This window comes from Sorex araneus, chromosome 2, assembly GCF_027595985.1.
Source record: "Sorex araneus isolate mSorAra2 chromosome 2, mSorAra2.pri, whole genome shotgun sequence".
NCBI lineage: Eukaryota > Metazoa > Chordata > Mammalia > Eulipotyphla > Soricidae > Sorex > Sorex araneus.
In genome coordinates, this window is record NC_073303.1 from 253,031,887 (window position 1) to 253,052,774 (window position 20,888).

The 20,888-nt window shown below is 55.3% G+C and overlaps 1 protein-coding gene across 11 annotated transcripts in view; it reads right to left on the reverse strand.

The window, feature by feature from the left end:
- Positions 1-20,888, reverse strand: part of TENM2 (teneurin transmembrane protein 2) — a 1,321,709-nt gene that overhangs the window by 35,320 nt on the left and 1,265,501 nt on the right. For all 11 annotated transcript variants that reach the window (XM_055129736.1, XM_055129737.1, XM_055129735.1 and 8 more), the window contains 7 exons: positions 20,288-20,498; positions 16,390-16,509; positions 14,902-15,163; positions 12,264-12,531; positions 8,613-8,756; positions 5,905-6,154; positions 243-263 (listed from right to left, as the gene is read on the reverse strand). In XM_055129736.1, coding sequence (XP_054985711.1) covers positions 243-263; positions 5,905-6,154; positions 8,613-8,756; positions 12,264-12,531; positions 14,902-15,163; positions 16,390-16,509; positions 20,288-20,498 — 1,276 coding nt within the window. The remainder of the gene's footprint in view (positions 1-242; positions 264-5,904; positions 6,155-8,612; positions 8,757-12,263; positions 12,532-14,901; positions 15,164-16,389; positions 16,510-20,287; positions 20,499-20,888) is intronic.

A 20,888-nucleotide genomic window follows, 5' to 3' on the forward strand; every position in this document is an offset into this window, starting at 1 on the left:
AGGCAAACGCCCTCCCCGCTGGACTATCGCTCCAGCCCCTTGGGTGCTTTTTGACCGCATTTCAGAATTGCCAAAGCTGATCATCTCCACAGCACACAATGAACACGTTAGGAAAAAAAAAAAGTTCCTCTCCAGGAGTACGTAAAGATCTACAGCACGCCACGAGAAGCACGGGACAGCAAGCAGACGGCAGGCAGGACATGGACCAGAACCACAGTACCCGGGAGAAAGCTCTGTCTTACCTATGTTTAAACTCTTTATTTCTTTAGAGAAAGAAAACAGAGGGAGAAAGAACAAACGGTTAGCGGGAGAATCGGTGACAAGGTCAACAGAACATTTCTGGCGACTTGGGTCAAGCCCCCCTGCCCCGCTCCCCCCCCACCCCACTTCCTGCCACAAAATCTGGCTGAGTCCCTGTTCCAGCTCAGAGCCTCCCTGACGACTTGGGGGTGTCCAGAGAAAGAGTCAGGACCCTCTCGCCAGCAAGGCGGGGCCGTTGATGAGACGACAGGTGAGAGGGGCTGGTGACCAAGGACGGGGGGCAAACGCGGACCTGCTGAGCGTCACCCCTCTGGGCCCTGATGGCGGACTGTCCGGAAGCCCCCCGAGCCGTATGACAGCCCTGAGGAATCCTGCTTGTGTGTCTGTGCCGGGATGCGCTGTTCCTCCTCTCCCTGCCCACACCCTTCCTGGCCCCCTGTGCCCGCCTCCTGTGCTCCCCCTGCTTCACGCCCAAGCCTGCAAGCCCACCCGGACCTGGGGTCCCAGAGAACAAGATCCTTCAACCTCAAGGGTTTAGCTAATGACAGAGCAACACCATCATTTTTTTTTTTTTTTTTTGGAAACTGAGGCCAAGCTATGTTTTTCTTTCTTTCCATTTTCTTTTTTTCCTTTTTGGGTCACACCTGGTGATGCTCAGGGGTGACTCCTGGCTCTGCACTTAGGGATTTCTCCTGGCGGTGCTCGGGGGATGGGATAGGGGATGGGATGCCGGGGATTGAGCCTGGGTTGGCTTCGTGCAAGACAGACAACGCCCTACCTGCTGTGCTATCGCTCTGGCTCCTCTGCCCCTTTTTTTTTGGATTTGGGATTAAGTGCTCAGGGATGACTCTTGCCAGGACTCAGGGGACCCTAGGGGATGCTGGGGATCGAACCCGGGTCGGCCTCCTGCATGGCAAACACTCCCCTGCTGCCCTATCTCTGGCTCCAGCTCAGCTCTATTTTTTTTTTTTTTTTTTGCTTTTGCATCACACCCGGTGATGCACAGGGGTGACTCCTGGCTCTGCACTCAGGAATCACTCCTGGAGGTGCTTGGGGGACCCTATGGGATGCTGGGAATTGAACCCGGGTCGGCCACGTGCAAGGCAAACGCCCTCCCCGCTGTGCTATGGCTCCAGCCCTATGTTTGTTTTTTTAAGGTAAAAATGTGTTCTCCCTTACCAACAAGAAAGGGTTGAAAGCTGTGTATGTGCAGGAGAAGGGGAGCGGGGCGAGGGCCTCGAGGAGGGGGAACAGCACCCTCCCCCGCCCTCCCCAATTCCCAGACTTCCAGGCCAGAGTGGGGGGTGGGCCAGGGGACGCTTTAGGCTGAGGCCAGTAAGACGGGAGGCCTCCACTCTCACTCGGGCGGGGCGCAGGCCTCCCCCCCCCCGGGGGCCCTCATTCAAGATGAGTTTGCACAGGGATCACATTTTTTTTTTGTTTTGAGTTATATTTTATTCTGATGTGTTCGTTATTTTTTGCAAAAAAAAAAAAGTTAATTAAATGACGCTGATAACTCCTGAGCTCTGAGTGACATCGAGCAATTTAAGATTCATTCTGCAGAGCCTGGCGTGGCACGGCGGCTGTCGGGAATTCTCGCGTCTATTTTATATTGCTTAATGAAAGTGAAATGTTATCTGCCAGCAGTGGTAGTCATATTTGGCTCTTAATTATTGCAATATCAATTCCACTTTTTTTCCTTTTTTTTTGGTGGGGGAGGGGTGTGTGTGTGTGTATGTGTGTGTGAAGATTTTGTGAAAAGATTGGATAAGACATCATATCTGCAGGCCTGATCTACTTCCTCATCCTGATTTTCCTGGATTCATCTGTCATCTGTGGGGGGCGGGGGACAGGTGGGGGGAGGGGGGTGAAAGGAGGCGGGGGCAGGGGGCGGGGAGAGGGTGACTTATCAGGGCCTATGTATCCTAGGGAGTCGGGGAGGGGTGCCGGGGAAGAGGCTGGGGAGGGGGTTGAGGTCACAGCTAGGCCAGCCCAGGGCCTCTGCCACCAGAGCTGCATCAAAGAGTCACTTTCCCGAAGGTAGCCACGGGTGACCCAGGCACAAAGGGACAGGCCAGTGCTTGGCGGCCAGGGCCTGGAGAACACAAGCCCGGCCGTGTAGACTGAGCCTGCCTCTGCGAGACTACACCCCCCTGACTTCCGTCTGAGCATCTCAGTGGCCCCCCAAGAGCCAGCTGCAGACTCCGCACGGGGAGGGGTGGGGACAGAAGTGGCTCGCCCACAGGGTTGGCCCACGGGGTTCCAGTGTGGCTTTGGAGCCCAGAAACTATTTCAGGAGGTCCCCCCCCCCGCCCCCGCCCTGCCCATCAAACTTCCCCGAAGGGCTGCTGAGAGCCAATGAAGCTCTGTCTCCTAATCCCAAGAGCAAAGTGGGCAGTGAAAAATTTTTTTTTTCCTTTTTGGGTCACACCCAGTGATGTCCAGGGGTTCCTCCTGGCTCTGCACTCAGGAATCACTCCTGACAGTGCTTGGGGTACCCCATGGGATGCTGGGAATCGAACCCCGGTTGGCAGCGTGCAAGGCAAACGCCCTCCCCGCTGTGCTATGGCTCCAGCCCCACCCTCAGAGCTTTTAGGTGGCTGCAAACACGGAAAGGCGCGAAACCTCCCCTCCGTTGCCCACAGCTGCTAGACACGAGGCTCCTGTGCCATCTCCCCCCAATCTTGGTTTGTTTGGGGAGCCGCCGGGAGGGGGGGGTTGTGCTCAGGACTGAGTCCTAGCTCTGTGCTCAGGGATCACTCCTGGTGGGAACCAGGATCCGAAGCCGGACTGGACACCACACACGCAAGGCAACACCCCCTACCCGAGGCCCTAGCTCTCTGACTGCGAATGATTATTTAATTTAACAATTAACTCAAACAAGTCCTTGTGCGTGTGAGAGAAGGCTTCCCAAGGCCTCAGGACGCGGAGACACAGCCCAACCCCACGGGAGGAAAGACGGAATGTTTACTCTTCAGCTCCCCCTCCTCGAAAGGACAAAGAAGAGGCAACTCAGAAGGCCAGGGCAACCGGTCTTCCAGAGCTTAACAAATTCAAAAGACGGTGATGTTGGCACTAAAAGTCAGGGCTCCAAAATTCCCAACTCGGGGCCGGAGCGATAGTCCAGCAGGAAGGGCGCTGGCCTTGCACACAGCAGCTGACCCGAGTTCGATCCCCGGCAGCCCCTAGGATAACCCCGAGCCACCGCCAGGAGTGATCCCTGAGCACAGAGCCAGGAGTAACCCCTGAGCACCGCCGGGCGTGGCCCCCAATAGGACCAAAAGAGAAAATGGTTTGTTTTCAAGCAAAGGGCCACGTTCTCACTCCAGTCGCAGGGCGCAGAGGCCTGTGTGCTCGGCAAAAACTCCCCCGCCAGGACCCCACAGGCTTATGCAGCCTGGCGGCTTCCCCGACAGAGTCCTAACCCTCGGTCTTGGCCTTGACTCCCTGGCCGTGATCTGTTGGTCAAGTCGGCAATATGCCACCCCCAGCCTCAGGGATAATGAAGTTCAAGAGCAACCCGCCATTTCTTCTCCCTCCTTCGGCTGGCAGCGAGGGCCCCAGGGGAAGTGCCTCCATCCACTCAAATGTTAGGGTCCAAATCCTAAGCATTACTTTCCCCCACCATTCCCCGACCCACCAATCCATCCTACTCTCTGACCCTGGACCCATTAGAGCATCAGAGTAAGTCTTAGATTTGCCTCCATGCCAGAATCTTTTTCTTTTCTTTCTTTTGTTTTTTGGGTCACACCTGGCACTGCACAGGGGTTCCTCCTGGCTCATGCACTCAGGAATCACTCCTGGTGGGGGTGCTCGGGGGACCCTATGGGATGCTGGGAATCAAACCCGGGTCGGCCGCGTGCAAGGCAAACACCCTTCCCGCTCTGCTATGGCTCCAGCCGTGTGCCAGGAATCTCAAGAGAAAAAAAAAAAAGAGAGGCAAGAGCGCCAGAGGGGGATGCCACGCCGGGTTCCCGAAGGTGGTCAGGAGGGTGTTTTTTTCCAGACCAGAAGGTGCCTGTTCACTCTGGGGATGCTGGGGACGGCCACACTCAGGCTGTGCCCAAAGACGGCCTGCGAGCATTAAATCACGAGCATCGTGATGAAGCTGGAAGCAGGCTGGGCTGGGGGAGCAGGCACGAGGGAAGGGCGGGAGGTGGCGGGCCAGCCGTGACGGAGGCACACAGGGACACCGTCCCCTCTGTTCCCGCGCCTGCGCCCCCCGCCCCGAGTGATACACAATCACCAGCTGCACCCCGGAGGCTTCTGCATTGCACAGACCAGCCTCTGGCCCATGGCCCCCTCCAGCCTCTGCCAACCAGCTTCCGCGAAGGCTGGGTCCTGTCCCAGTGCCCACTTGAGCCGAGGTCACTCGGCCCGGCCCCCTGGGCGGGGCGCTCTTAGAGGCTGCCTGGCATCCCTCCTTGGATGCTTGGAGTCTACCCCGCGGACCTGTCGCTATGCACAAAAGTTACCCCTGGGCTTTGCTCCTTCCCCACCGTGCCCCGGCAGTCCCGGGCACCGCGCAGTTATTCTCCGGCACACGGAGAGAGCAGACCCCCGCAGACCCGCGTCCTCTCGCCTCTACTCGCGGTTCCCTCTGCTGGTTCGGGAGCCTGGGAAGGATCTTTTCTGAGAAGAGGGTTTTCGAGAACGTCAGCCTAGCGCTGAGCGGGGTCTGGAGCCTGAGCTCTAGCAGCGAGCCACAGCCAGGCCAGGGGGGCCTGTGGGTGCCCCGGCTGGGTCTCCGTGGGGATTCCGAGTCAGAACCCGGGGAGAGGGCCGGGGTCCAGACTTCTCCCGCAGATCCGGCACACACGGAGCCCCCAGTGTGACCCAAACCAGGCGCTTGAACGGCTACTAGAATCTTCTACCGAGCTCACCAAAGGGACTGGAAGCCCTTGGCCCTTCTCTTGGCTACACCGGGGGTGGCTCCTGGAACCCGGATGGGGACGAAGGGACACTGAGAAACCGCTGAGTTGGACCAACAAGCTTCAAGAGCGGATCTTTAGCTCTTTGGTCAGAATCACCCAGAGGCTTGGAAACTGCAGCGACCCCCTGCAGACCCCCCTTCCCCCGCCCCAAGCCTTCCGGTCACTGAGGGATTGAAAAACTGAATCTCGGAGAGGGCGGCTGTTTTAGAGAGGCGCAAAGTTCCTTAACTGACACCGGGCTTGGGGGTTAGTCCTTTGCTCCTCACCTGCCTATTCTCTGGACTTGCGTTTCTCAGCCTGGGGCCACATAGGCTCTCCGTGTGCCCCTGCAGAACCCCAGGGGGCCACGGGGCAAAAAATCGTGGGGGTGTGGGACAGGGCATAAGAACCGGAAGGTCAATTGGTTCGTGTGTGTGCGTGCGCGCGTGTGTTGTGTGCGCGCATGTGTGTTGTGTGTATGCATGCGCGCGTGTGTGCATGTGCACGCATGCGTGCACGCACGTGTGTGCGTTTGTGCATGTGTCCATGTGTGTGCATGTGCGCGTGTGCGTTTGTGTGTGTGCGCGCACGGGGGCACAGGCATTAAACAAGGTCGGAAGGGGGCCACGGAGGGACACAGGTTGAGAAACGGCAACTCCCCCCACCCCCCACGCGCCACCCACCGCCTACCCAGGCTTCCGTGTGGGCAGAAGCGGGGGCGGCCACGTACCGTAGCTCCAGGATGCTCGTCACGTTGCGGGAGGGGAAGATGCGCCGGATGTAGTTGAAGTCGCCCACGAAGAGGCTCCCGTCCACCCCCACGGCCAGCGCCACGGGGGCCAGCAGCTTGTTGCCCTCGGCCAGCCCGTTGCAGCTGGGGCAGGAGATGCTGCGGCGCCGACCGTTGCCCATGATGCTGGTGATGATGGCCGGCTGCTGCGTCAGGAACTGGTTCTCCCCCGTGCCTTTGTGCAGGATTCCTGGGGGCCGGCGGGGGCGGGGGGGGGGGGAGAAGGGGCTCAGCGGGGGAGATTCAGCCTCTGGGTGGGGGGTGGGGGACCCATCTCCCCCTAAGCCCTGCCATTTCATTTTCTTTTTAAATTTTTTAAATTTAGGGCTGGAGCAATAGCACAGCGGGTAGGGCGTTTTTGCCTTGCACGTGGCCAGCCCGGGTTCGATTCCTCCGCCCCTCTCAGAGAGCCCGGCAAGCTACCGAGAGTATCCTGCCCGCACGGCAGAGCCTGGCAAGCTATCCGTGGCTTATTCGATATGCCAAAAACAGTAACAACAAGTCTCACCATGGAGACGTTACTGGTGCCTGCTTGAGCAAATTCATGAACAATGGGAAGAGAGTGCTACAGTGTAATTTTTTAATGAATCGCCATGAGATACAGTTACAGATTTGCAAACTTTCGTGATTACAGTTCAGTCATACAGTGATCCAGTACTCATCTTTCCACCAGTGCCCATTCTCCACCAAGGTTCCCAGTATCCGCCTCCATTCCCTCCCTGTCTCTGTGGCAGGCACATTCCAGCTTACTCTCTCTCTTCTTTTGGGTGTTTTGTTTTGCAATATGGGTACTAAGTAGCACTGTAGCACCGTTGTCCAGTTGTTCATCAGTTTGCTCGAGCAGGCACCAGTAACATCTCCACAGTGAGACTTGTTGTTACTGTTTTGGCACTACGTAAACCCCGCAATTTCATTGCCTTCTGAAATCCCCATGGTGAGCTGGGTCAGAGCATGGGGCAAGATCACCCCTGAGAGAGAATGAAGGTAGAATTGTGACTTGGGGACTGCTAAGCCACATCAGAAGAACTAGGGACCAACAGCTCTGGTCCAGAGACTCCCAATGGAATCCCCACATGGATTAGTGCCCTATGGAGATGTCTCTGGAACCCAACCATTTACAAGGTAGGATTCTAGAAGCTCGCAGCCACTTTGTGGCCACACGAACTCTCATGATATTCAAAACGAGCAATGGAAAATAGATTACCTAGTGTTTGCCCCTGGCAGGCAGGCTTGAATGGTGGTGGGAAAATTCGGGCAAAACATAATGTCCAAAAAGTAGAGAGTACAGGGGAGATTGTCTGCCATAGAAGCAGGGGGAGAGAAGGGAAGTTGGGGGGGGGATACTGGGGACATTGGTGGTGGACAATGTGCACTGGTGGAGGGATGGGTGTTCGATCGTTGTATGACTGAAAGTCAATCATGCAAGCTTTGTAACTGTGTCTTTCGGTGATTCAATAAAAATAAATAAAAAGCAGAACTGGAGGCAATCGTGTGGGTTTCTGGCATCTGATAAAAAGTAGCTGAGGTATAGAGGGGCTGTTGTAAAAAAGGGGTAGGTGGGAGAGAAGGTTCTAGAGGGGAGGTGGGTACAACTCGCAGGAAGGGGCAGAGTTCCCATACCATTTTTTTGGTGTTTCTTTAAAATTTTTTTTTTTATTTTATAAAGTAGTTCACAATATATGATTATATTTAGTATTCAAATGCCAATCCCACCACCATGACACCTTCCCACCAACATATTTTGGATGTTTCCAATCTGAACCCCAACCCCTGCCCCAAAGCAGAACCAAAATAATATATTTTGTATTGTTTGTTATGAAACACCACTGAAAGTGCTACAAAAAAGTATCCTTAGGGAAAAGAGTGTGAAGGTTGTTGTATTTCACCCAGGGGCCATTAAACCCTTCTATAAGAGATCACTGGCATGTTGTTAAAGGTTGAGCCTTGTGTGCCTTATATATCACTGTATCACTGTCATTCCATTGCTCATCGATTTGCTCGAGCAGGCACCAGTAATGTTTCCATTGTGAGACTTGTTGTGACTGTTTTTGGCATACTGAATATGCCAGTAGCTTGCTAGGCTCTGCCGTGCGGGCTGGATACTCTCGGTAGCTTGCCAGGCTCTCTGAGAGGGGCCTTTATCTCTCTCTCTCTCTCTCTCTCTCTCTCTCTCTCTCTATATATATATATATATATATATAATATTTCCCTCTATGGTTGGTTGCTTCCTACTTTGAACCCCATGAAATGTGCTGTATGGGTAGGGTGTGTCCTATGAAGTGCCCAGGATCTACGTTCCCATACCATTCTTTTTTTCTTTTTGGGTCACACTTGGCAATGCACAGGGGTGACTCCTGGCTCTGCACTCAGGAATTACTCCTGGCAGTGCTTGGGGGAGGGTCCCTGTGGGATGCTGGGAATTGAACCTGGGTCGGCCGCATGCAAGGCAAATGCCCTACCCACTGTGCTATCGCTCCAGCCCCCCTCCCATGCCATTTTTTAGGGTGTGTGTGACACTCTGAAGTGCTCAGGATTATGTCCGCCTCTACACTCAGGGCCAACTCCTGGCAGGTCCAGGATGGGGCCCTGGTGGGCTGCAAGCAGACCCAGCTCTCCCCACCACCTCCTGCCCCGCCCGGCCCACGTACCACTTTTGACGTTGAGGATGTGATGCTTGTCCAGGGACCAGCCGCCCAGGTGGGAGGGGTCGAGCTCGAAGCCCTGCAGGAGGGCGGTCCTCTTCTCCCAGAGGATCAGGCTGGGGCACGTCTCGTACTCGAAGCCCACGGACACTGCGGGAGACAGAGAGGTCCTGGGATTGCTCCTGGGTTTCCCAGAGAGAGCGAGACACTTCTTCCTCAGCTGGCCCAGCTTGCCCGGAGAGCCCTACCCCCACCCCCTCACTCTGCGACACGCCCGCACAGCTCAAGCCAACGCCAGCTTTGGGAACTAGACATAGTATCTTGGGTGCACCAGAAAATTCTAGACAGCCTCCTTCGGGGGCTGGTGAGAGTGTGTGTGTGTGTGTGTGTGTGTGTGTGTGTGTGTGTGTGTGCGCGCACGTGTGCTAGCTTTGGGAACTAGACATAGCATCTTGGGTGCACCAGAAGATTCTAGACAGCTTCCTTCGGGGGCTGGTGAGTGGTGTGTGTGTGTGTGTGTGTGTGTGTGTGTGTGTGTGTGTGTGTGTGTGTGTGTGTGTATAAGACCTTCCTAAATCTTTCTAGGGAATAGTGGGGGCTGTCGGGGCTGTCGGAATCAACCTGGGGGATGCAGAAGGCGGGGAAGGATGATTTGACCCCCCCCATCCTCTGCCCTTTCGAGACAGCAGGAGACGAGTTCTTGGCCTGAGGCCCGGGGCCCACTCAGGGATCTCTCGGAGCTGTTTATTGTCACTCGCGAGGAGAAAGGCACCCGGAAGCTTTTTGGCACCTCGAGGAGGCTAGTGTGGGCTCGGGTACTTTGTATCCCATTAACCCGGGATGCCCAGGAGACAGGGGGCGGGACACAGCCTGCCAATCACCCGGGGCACAATCCAAAAACTCTTTGCAAAACTCTGGCTGTGTCCAGTGGAAATGGGGGGGTTTGGGGGGCAGCAGGTGAAGCCTTTAGTCCTGGCTCTGTGATAGCTCCTTCTTCCTCAGGTGCCTTTGTTCCCTGGGAGGGTGAAACAGGGCTGGGGAAGCCGTCTCAGGAATATGGGGTGACCAAAGGCTGGGGCATCATGCATGTTTAATTGGAATCTGCTTCAGAGATAGGAGGTCTTGCTATTATTGCTCTTTGGGCCAAATTTCATCCTTATTGTTGTGTGTTTATTTTTGGGGATTCTCCAAAGGTGTTTTTGTTGTTGTTTGTTTGTTTGTTTTGCAATCCTAAGCAACAAGCATATTGTCGGGAGGGAAGATACACTTTATTTTCATCAAATCCTATCAAATCAAGCAGCACCCTCTTCCCCCCACGAGCTGGACTCTCTGAAGAGAAGCAATGGCCATGCTGGAGCACAGAGGACCAGAGAGAATGCCCGGCTTGTGGCCTTGAGATCTTATTTCTCATTAAAAGGGATCGAGGCTCCGTCTGAGAAACAGCTTGACTGAGAAATGAAGGAGACGAGAGAAGGTTGCTTAGCAAGGACGATGCAGAAGTGATGAGGCCCATCAGAGAGGCTTTGGAGTTTTTTTCTTTCAATGTTTATTTATTCATGTAGCTTTTTGGGTCACACTTGGTGATGCTCAGGGCTGACTCCTGGCTCCGCACTCAGGAATCACTCCTGGGGGTGCATGGGGAACCCTGTGGGATGCTGGGCACCAAACCCGGGTCAGCTGTGTGTAAGACAGACACCCTCCCCACCGGACTATTGCCCTGACCCCTCAAAAAAGAGTTTGGAAGGCAGCTCTGAGGAGGCCTCGGTGGAACAAAGCTCGGACAACTAGCTAAGACGATCATTTCCCCTGAATGATGCCTTACAAGGCACTTTTCCACCTGGGATTTTTATGGAGTGGAAGTACAAGAGGGTAGCGAGATAGCCTTGCACGCAGCAGACTTGAGTTCCTTCCCCGGTACCACACATGGTCCCCTAGCCCCTGCCAGGAGAGATCCCTGAGTGCAGAGCCAGGAATAAGCTATGAGCACTCCCAAAGCCAACTGCACCAAATAGAAAACCAAAAAAAAAAAAAAAAAACGAAAACAAAAAACAAAACAAAAAAAACAAAAAACCAAACCTCCATTAGAGAGCTTTATAGACGAGTCTATATTATTTACCCATAGGGGCTGGAGCGACAGTACAGCAGGTAGGGTGTTTGCCTTGCATGTGGCTGACCTGGGTTTGATCCCCGGCATCCCATATGGTTCCCTGAGCCCTGACAGGAGTGATCCCTGAGCACAGAGTCAGGAGTCAGCCCTGAGCATCCCTGGGTGTGACCTAAATCACTATCCCCCACCTAAAGATAAAAAAGATGGCCATCTCCGGTAGGGCCGAGGAAACCAAGAATAATGACGACTTTATTCTGCCAGGGGAAGGTCAGAGAGTGGACACCTATTGGAAACCAGTCAGGAGTTTCTGGAAACAAGTTCCACTAATGAGCGAAGAAAGGACAAAAAGAAAACGAGGGGGAAGAATCAAACATTTATCTTTCCTTTCTTATTTCAAGTTGTAGGCCAGCCCGTGGGGCGCTCAGGGCTGACTCCTGCCTTTGTGCTCAGGGCTCACTCCTGCCTTTGTGCTCAGGGGACCATATGGGATGCTGGGAATTGAACCCCAGGTCAGCCGGCTGCAAAGTAAGCATTTTCCCTGCTGTACAATTCTCTCTCTGGAACATGCTTCCTTTTCCTATGTCCTTTGAACTGTCTGTGAACAAGCAAGTCGCCCATGAGGAGAGATTTCGGCCAACCCTGTGGCTGTTGTGCCCCATTACTGTCAACAACAAATAAACAAAAGGGGAAGCGTTCTCTTTTTTAAACATTTGGACTGGAGTGATAGCACAGTGGGTAGGGAGTTTGCCTTGCACGTGGCTGACCAGGGTTCGATTCCTCCGTCCCTCTCGGAGAGCCCAGCAAGCTACCGAGAGTATCCCGCCCGCATGGCAGAGCCTGGCAAGCTCCCCGTGGCATATTCGATATGCCAAAAACAGTCACAACAAATCTCACAATGGAGACGTTATTGGTGCTCGCTCGAGCAAATCGATGAACAACGGGATGACAGTGCTACAGTGTTGATTTGGGGGCCAGAGAGACAGTGCAGTGGGTAGGGCGTTGGCTTTGCACGTGGCTGCCTGGCCTTGATCCCTCACATCCCACAGGGTCCCCTGAGCACTGACAGGAGTAACTCCTGAGTGCAGAGCCAGGAGGAACTGCTGAGCATTGCTAGGTGTGACCCAAAAAGTTAAAAAAACAATTCTGATTTGGGGGCCACACCCCGCAATGCTGAGGGCTAAACTTCTGGTTCTGTGCTCAGGAGTCACGCCCGCTGGTGCTCGGGGGACCCTCAGCCGTGCTGAGGGTCAAAGTGGGGTGGGATGCTTTGCCTCCTGTACTATCTCTCCAAGCCCAAATGGGGGAGCGTTTCCTAAGCCAAGGATCTGGTCAGTGAGGCCGGGCCAAGCCACATGGTTGGGGGTCCCCAATAGTCAGATCCGTCCACGCTCTTCCAGCTCCTCCTGAAAGGATGGAGGGACATCGGGAAGGGGTCATGCCGCTGTCTCGGGGACCCCTGCCCTCCCTGTGACTGGACAGATGGGACAGACACCGCCAGGACCAGCCCTCCGCGGAGCGGGGTGTGTGGGTGGGGGGGGGGAGAGTCTCACCCACGGCGTCCGAGAGCCCGTAGACCCGCTGGCCGTAAGCGTCCGTCTTGTCCCAGATGAAGGTGTAGGCCAGGTTGGGGGAGGCCTGAAATGACTTCTGGAAGAGGTGGCCCTCCACGGCCACCATCAGGTGCACCTTGATGAGGTTCAGGGGCACCGCCGACTGCGTCATGGTGACCTTCAGGAGGGACTTGTAGCCGGCCGTCCGAGAGCTCAGGTAACGGAGTTTCACCGTGGACCCGGGCAGCTCGATTTCCTCGTGCAGGACCTGGGGCGGGGAGGGCGGAAGCTCACAGTCGGGCTGGCATTAGAGCGCCCCCCCCCCGGCCCAGACCCCACCCTGGCGTGGCTGCCGCTTGCTGCCTGTGGGTGCAAGAGCCGTGGGACTGGACTCTGAGGAGTAGACGGGGAGGGGGTGGGGGGGAATAAAAGCACCCAACTTCAGGCTATTCTCCTAGGAGGAAGGGGCCTGGTGGCTGATTTTTGGATTAATTAATTTTGGATTTTTTTTTTTTTTGCTCTTATGGGTCACACCTGGCAATGCACAGGGGTGACTCCTGGCTCTGCACTCAGGAATCACCCCTGGCGGTGCTCAGAGGACTCTATGGATGCTGGGAATCGAACCCGGGTCGGCCGTGTGCAAGACAAACGCCCTCCCCACTGTGCTATTGCTCCAGCCCCTGGATTATTATTTTTTGGATGAATCGTCTCTTTCCCCAAACCTTCCTGTGGGGGTAGAATATGGAAATCATGACAGTGGGCTTCGTGGCGAGCTGGGTGTGGGGGGCCACGAGAGGGGGTGCTTAGAGCAACTTCCGGCTTTCACCTGTGATGGTGGCGGGTCTAAAGCTAATCGGTGGGGGCTGGAGTCTTAGCAGAGCGGGGTGGGCCTTGGCCTTGCACGCGGCCGACCCGGGTTCGATTCCCAGCATCCCATAGGGTCCCCCGAGCACTGCCAGGAGTAATTCCTGAGTGCATGAGCCAGGATTAATGGCCCCTGTGCATCACTGGGTGTGACCCCATGAAGCAAAAAAAAAAAAAAAGAAAAAAAGGAAAAGCTAGATGATGGATGGTGGCTGGGGTCAGGGGTCCGAAATGCCCTTTGTGGAAACACAGCCCTGCGTGTCAGTCCACACGGGCGCCTCTGATCATGGGTGGTCGCCACGGGGAGCAACAGAACAGAACCCACATGTGGGCCCCACGGATGCACGCTGATTTACTTCATTTCCTTTCATTCATTCTTTTCGAGGGAGGGTGACGTTTGGGCCACACCCTGCTGTGCTCAGGGCTCACTCCTGGCTCTGTGCTTGGGGATCTGCACATAGGGCTTGGGGGTCCCGAGGGGGATCCTGGGGGGTCCAACTCTGGTCAGTCCCATGCAAGGCAAGCACCTTGACCCGCTGGCCTTCCTCTCCAGCCCCCATCTTAGTTTCACTGAAAGCTTTGCCTGAGACTTGAGTAACTGTCTGCAAACACCTGGGAGATCTTAGAAGGATTGGATTGAATATTTTGTCTCAACGTGACAGCCTCTCAGTATCTACATTGCAAACCATAAATGCTCCAAAGTACGGGGTACGGGGGAAATTGTCTGCCATGGAGGCAGGGAGAGGTTTGGAAAGGGCTGGTGGGGGGTATACTGGGGACATTGGAGGTGGGGAATGTGCACGGGTGGAAGGATGGGGGTTCGATCATTGTATGACTGAAACTCACACCTGAAAGCTTTGTAGCTATCTCACAGTGATTCAATTCAAAAGAAAAAGAAAAAGAAAATTTTGTCTCCAGGGGTGACCGATGACCTCTGCCCTCCCCCCTTTTTTAATTGGATCACCATGAGATACACAGTTACAAAGCTGATCATGGTTGGGTTTCAGTCACACAATATTCCAACACCCGTCCCTCCCCCAGTGTCCGTCTCCCAGCACCAATGTCCCCAGTTACCCCCCCCACCCTCCCCCCAGCCTCTCTGTCTCTCTCTCTCCCCTTTGGTCTGACACCCCCATTTTTAAAAAATTGAATCACTGTGAGATAGTTACAAACTTTCATGTTTGAGTTTCAGTCATACAATGATCGAACACCCATCCCTCCACCAGTGCACATTTTATACCACCAATGTCCCCAGTATCTCCCCCCCATCCCAACCCTCTCCCTGCCTCTATGGCAGACAATGCCCCATACTCTCTCTCAACTTTGGGGCATCATGGTTTGCAATACAGATACTGAGAGGCCATCACATGTGGTCCTTTATCTACTCTCAGCACACGTATCCCATCCCGAGCGATTCCTCCAACCATCATTGTCTTAGTGATCCCTTCTCTGTCCCAGCTGCCTTCTCTCCCAGTTCATGAGGCAGGCTGCCAACTCTGGGGCAATATACCTGGCCCTTGTGTCTCTGCCCCCGCCCCCTTTATTTTCTTTTTGGGTCACACCCAGTGATGCACAGGGGTTACTCCCGGTGGTGCTCAGGGGACCCTATGGGATGCTGGAACTTGAGCCCGGTCGGCAGCGTGCAAGGCAAACATCCTCCCCGCTGGGCTATCGCTCCCTCCCATCTGCCCCCTCTTTGAATATCACGTTCTGGCACCTTCTTTGCAGGCAGGGCCAGGCGGTGGGTGGGGCGAGCGGCCCCCGCCCCGCCTACCTGGGTCTCGGGGACGATGGGGTTGTGCGCAGGCGCGGCGCTGAAGAAGGTGGACAGCGGGGACGCGATGATGATGGGGTCGGGCCGCACGAAGCCGCTGAGGTCGCAGCTGGGGATGGAGTTCTCCTCCGTCTTCAGCACCAGCGTGTCCATGGCGTAGAAGCTGTTCCAGGGCAGCCAGACGGTGCGCTCCTGGCTCATGAACGGGGCGCGCTCGAAGTGCAGGGTCAGCGCCGCGCCCCCGTTGGCGATGAGGTCGAACCTGCAGGGGCCGGGGCCGGAGCTGTGGCACCGCGGGGCGGGCACCCGGGTTCCATCCCCGGCATCCCATTGGGTCCCCGGAGCCCCGCCAGGAGCGATTCCTGAGCGCAGAGCCAGGAGCATAGCCAGGTGTGGCGCAAAAAACACATAGCGCTCGCTCGACCTTGGAACCTATATACACAGCTTGCACTTGGAGGTCGGGGTCGCTTTGTGGGTGGGACAGTTGACCCCAGGTAACTGGAATAAAACTCCTTTGCACTTGCATTGCTGTCTCCTGACCATGTTGTTCACGCCGTGACCCGAAAACCCGGGTACAACAACATACCACACACATATACACACTGTGTACACACACATGCTGTACACGTAATACATGTGTATACTGCACACACATATACATACCACACACATATATACACACACCACATATCTCATACAACACTGTCACTGTCACTGTCATCCTGTTGCTCATCGATTTGCTCGAGCGGGCACCAGTAACATCTCTCATTGTGAGACTTGTTGTTACTGTTTTTGGCATATCCAATACGCCACGGGGAGCTTGCCAGGCTCTGCCGTGCAGGCGGGATACTCTCGGTAGCTTGCCGGGCTCTCGAGAGGGGCAGAGGAATCGAACACGGGTTGGCCGCGTGCAAGGCAAACGCCCTACCACTGTGCTATCGCTCCAGCCCTCATACAACACACTATACACAAATACATATACAGTTTACATAGATCACACTTACACACATACTACACACACACACACACACATATATATACTACATAAATAGATCACACATACATGCCATACACACATACACATAGTGCATACACAGGTCACACAGATATACCATACACACATACTACATGCATATACACAGCACACACATATATAGATAACACATATGCACCATGTGTAAACACACAGCACACACATATATACAGCGCAGATATATGCGCACAGAGCACACAATAACACCACATGCATCTCTCTCTCTCTCTCTCTCTCTCTCTCTCTCTCTCTCTCTCTCACACACACACACACACACACACACACGGAAAAGCAAGTATTCCCGAGCATGAGGAGGGAGACCTTCGAGGCTATCCATTGTTCGTTTCCGCCCCCGCCCGGGGCAGGACACCTCTCTGAACATCTGTGGGTGTGGGGGGGCCCTCCCAGCTCGCTGGCACCCCCCTCCCACCCCCGTACCCTGCGGTGCCACTTACGTGCCGTCCTGCCGGGTGATGGTGTAGCCGTACTTGGGGTACTTGACGAAGGACACGTTCACGCCCACCAGGGGGGTCCCGTCCGATGTCACCACTTGGCCCCGGATGAGAGAAACCAGGCTGGGGAGACAGAGGGCGGGTGTCACACAGAGCACCTGGGGAGGGGGGTGGGGCGGGCCACGCCCCCAGCATGGTCTGACACTGCCCGGCTTTCTCTCCGCCTTTTGGAGAGATGCGGGGGGGAGGGGAGTCCCGTCTCTGCTCCCCGCTGGCAGCTGGAGGGGGACCCCCAGACATGGGGAAGTCTGGTGAGACCCGAGGGGTGCCCAGACACCGCCACTGCTGACCATCTGCCCGACGATTCCCAGACTCGGGGGTCTGGGGGATTGTTGCTTTGCCAGAATCCCCTCAGAGACCCCGTCTCGGGGTGGCACTTACTTCTGCAATCTGGGACGACACGATGCCCTGTCCACCCCACCCTGCCCTGCCCAAAGGGGCACTTTCTCCAGACACCTCCCTTCTTATCCACAGTCCCCCCGCCCCATGGGTCCCTCCAACACCCTCTGCGACCCCCCATGCTCTTCTCTCCAGAGGCTGCATGTCAAGCAAATGGACCCCATTTTTAGCTGGTTTCCAACCTCAATGCCAGCGATGCACAGAGGTCACTCCTTCACTCCTGGCTCTGCACTCAGGAATTACTCCTGGCAGTGCTCAGGGGACCCTATGGGATGCTGGGATTCGAACCTGGGTTGGCCACATGCAAGGCAAACGCCCTCCCCGCTGTGCTATCTCGCCAGCCCCCATCTATTTTTAAGGGGTTTGCGATCTCTTTTACCGAGGGCCTCTCGTACCCCAACACTGTTACGTGCTCGGCGCGGTGCTTCATGTTCGCCCGTGGGGAGAACCAAGAGTCTCGCCAGTCTAGAGAACAAAGCCACTTAGGCTCTAACCTCAGGAACTCGGTACCAGGCCGGGCCGAGGGGTGTCGGGGCTGGGACAGACGCGAGGGAGGTGACTTCCTTTATGGTGATCGCGTCTCTGTCACGGAGAGTGATGCCAGGACAGGAGGGGACGACGGGGCTGGCTCCTGGTGACTGCGCACTGAAGCAGGAAGTGGGACTCTCTCGGTCCCGGGGGAACTGTCTCACCGCACCATCACCCATCACTCCAAATCCTTCTCCGGGTGCGGAGCAGGTGGGACCCCCCAAACAGTATCAGCTGCTCCTTTCCCGGGGGGCAGACGTGCTGCTGTCTACTTCAGTCGCCCCCTTCTCCGGGCCGGCCTCTTTTCCTCCCGCCATCAGAAGGAACACATGGGGGGGGGTTGTGTGTGTGTGTGTGGTGTGTATGTGTGTGTGTGTTGTATGTGTGCGTGTGTTTCCGGTCTCCTCCCACCATCAGAAGGAACACGCAGGGGTGTGTGTGTGTGTGTGTGTGTATGTTGTATGTGTGTGTTGTATGTGTGTGTGTGTTTCCGGTCTCCTCCCGCCATCAGAAAGAACACACAGGGGTGTGTGTGTGTGTGTGTGTTGTATGTGTGTGTGTGTTTCCAGTCTCCTCCCGCCATCAGAAAGAACACACAGGGGTGTGTGTGTGTGTGTGTGTGTTGTATGTGTGTGTGTGTTTCCGGTCTCCTCCCACCATCAGAAGGAACACGCAGGGGTGTGTGTGTGTGTGTTGTGTATGTGTGTGTGTTTCCGGTCTCCTCCCGCCATCAGAAGGAACAAACAGGGGTGTGTGTGTGTGTGTGTGTTGTATGTGTGTGTGTGTGTTTCCGGTCTCCTCCCGCCATCAGAAAGAACACGCAGGTGTGTGTGTGTGTGTGTGTGTGTGTGTGTGTTGTATGTGTGTGTGTGTGTGTGTTTCCAGTCTCCTCCCGCCATCAGAAGGAACACACAGGGGTGTGTGTGTGTGTTGTGTGTGTGTGTGTGTTTCCGGTCTCCCCACCTGCTCAGCCCCTCCTGGGCTGCAGCTGCCACTGAGCCCAGATGGATGCTGACCAGAGGCTTGACTGTCACCTACGCACAGTCTCCATCAGCCCCGAGGCCGAGGGCCCAGAGCGAGCTGGGGAGGGAGATCACGCATGCAGTGGGTGGGGTGCGGGTGGGACGGAGCAGCAGAGCACCCCAGCACAGAGCAGGCCGCCAGCGAGGGCGGGGTGGGGGGAGGCAGCAAGCAACGGGGTGGCCATAAGAATCAGACGATCAGTGAAAGTCTCTGGGGCGAGCCTGCCCACTCATGAGACATAATATTCTTTTTTGTTTTTTTTCCCTTTTGGTGGCTTTTTTTTTGAACTATTTTTTACATTTTATTTTATTTTTATTAGCCCAGTAGTTTTTCATTTTTTGTTTTTTAATTAATTAATTATTTTAATTAGTGAATCACCGTGAGGGGACAGTTACAGATTTATACATTTTCGTGCTTGTGTTTTCCCTCATACAATGTTCGAGAACCCATCTCTCCACCAGTGCCCATTCTCCACCACCAATACCTTGTGGTGGCTTTTGGGGCCACACCAGGCAGTACTCAGGGCTGACTCCCAGTTCTGTGCTCAGGGATCACTCCTGGTGGGTCTCAGGGAACCGTATAGGGTTCCAACCAGGGTTGGCCACAAGCAAGGCAAGATAATCTGCTATCTATCGCTCTGGCACTAAGATGTGATTTTTTTTTTTTGGTTTGCTTTTGGGCCATCCCCCATGATGCTCGGGGGTTAGTCCTGGCTCTACACCCAGGAATTACTCCTGGCAGTGCTCGAGGGGCCCCATGGGGGATGCTGGGAGGGATGAGCCTGGGTTGGTGGCGTGCGAAGTGAGAGTCCTCCCCGCCTTGCTCTCTCACCACCCTTCTCTGCAAGATGTGGTCTTCTTCTTCTTCTTTTTAAATTATTTTATTTATTATTTTATAGTTTTGCTTTTTGGGCTGGAGCGATAGCACAGCAGGTAGGGCGCTTACCTTGCACACGGCTGACCCAGGTTCGATTCTTCCATCCCACTCGGAGAGCCCGGCAAGCTATCAAGAGTATCCTGCCCGCGTGGCAGAGCCTGGCAAGCTCCCCGTGGCATATTCGATATGCCAAAAATAGCAGCAACAAGTCTCACCATGGAGACGTTACTGGTGCCTACTCGAGCAAATCGATGAGCAATGGAATGACAGTGTTACAGTGATGATACAGCTTTTTGGGTCATACCCGGCGATGCTCAGGGCTGACTCCTGGCTCTGCACTCAGGAATTACTCCTGCCAGTGCTTGGGGGACCATATGGGATGCTGGGAATCGAACCCGGATCGGCCACGTGCAAGGCAAATGCCCTCCCCGCGGTACTATGGCTCCGGCCCCTAATTTTTTCTTTTAGGTTTTGTTTTAGGGGTCACGCCCAGCAGTGCTCAGGGCTGACTCCTGGCTCTGCATCAAGGATCACTCCTGGTGGGCTTAGGGTACCGGGAATCGAACCCAGGTCCGCCCTGTGCTAGGCGAGCACCCTTCCCACCATGCTGCCCCTCGACCCCACTAAGATGTGATACAGTTTTGCTTCTGACTTTTTGGGTCACACCCAGTGATACTCAGGGCTTACTCTTGGCTCTGCACTCAGGGATCACTCCTGGCAGTGCTGGGGGGGGGGGACCCTACGGGATGCTGGGGATCGAACCCTGGTCAGCCGCGTGCAAGGCAAATACCCTACCCACTGGACTATCGCTCCGGCCCCCTTAGACGTGAGATTCTTCAGGGGATTCAAACTTGCCAACTCGAGTGCCACCATGTCACGGTGGGAGCACTGAGGGGATGGGGCCAGCTCCTGCCCCAGCCCTGGACCACTGGCAGCGAATTGAGGGAGGGTCCTCTGAGCATCAGGGTGGGGCGAGACCCCCCCAGGAAAAACTTGGGGGTGAGGCGCCGCCTACCTGCTGTTGAAGGGGTTTTCTCCGGGGATGATGTGGGTGCTGTCTTTGCCGGCCAAGAGCTTGATGCGGTCGTAGAAGGATTTCACGGCGGGTGCGTCTGTCTGGCCCTGCTGGATGATGTCCAGGGGATCCCGGGCACCCCGGCACAGGAGGCTGTTCTGGCAGGCAGACTGGAGGCAGCAGTCGGGGTCCAGACAGTCCACGAGGCCATCTGGGAGGGCAGAAGAGGGGGTGAGTACAGGCGGCAGGTCCCCCTACCCATGTCAGGCCCTTTGTGCCTGCCAGGAGCCCGGCTCTCCTACCCCAAGGTGTGGCCGGCCCCAGGATGGAGAGTGCTAAAAGGAAGTAAGAATGAACTGCAAGGAAGTAAGAATGAACTGAAGGGAATAAGAATGAACTGCAAGGGAATAAGAACGAACTGCAAGGAAATAAGAACGAACTACAAGGAAAAAAGAACGAACTGCAAGGAAATAAGAACGAACTGCAAGGAAATAAGAATGAACTGCAAGGAAATAAGAATGAACTGCAAGAGGCTCTGCTGGGCAGGGGTGTGTGACCTGGTGTCTGTCTTAGGCTCACCTGGAACTCGGCCTTTTGAAAA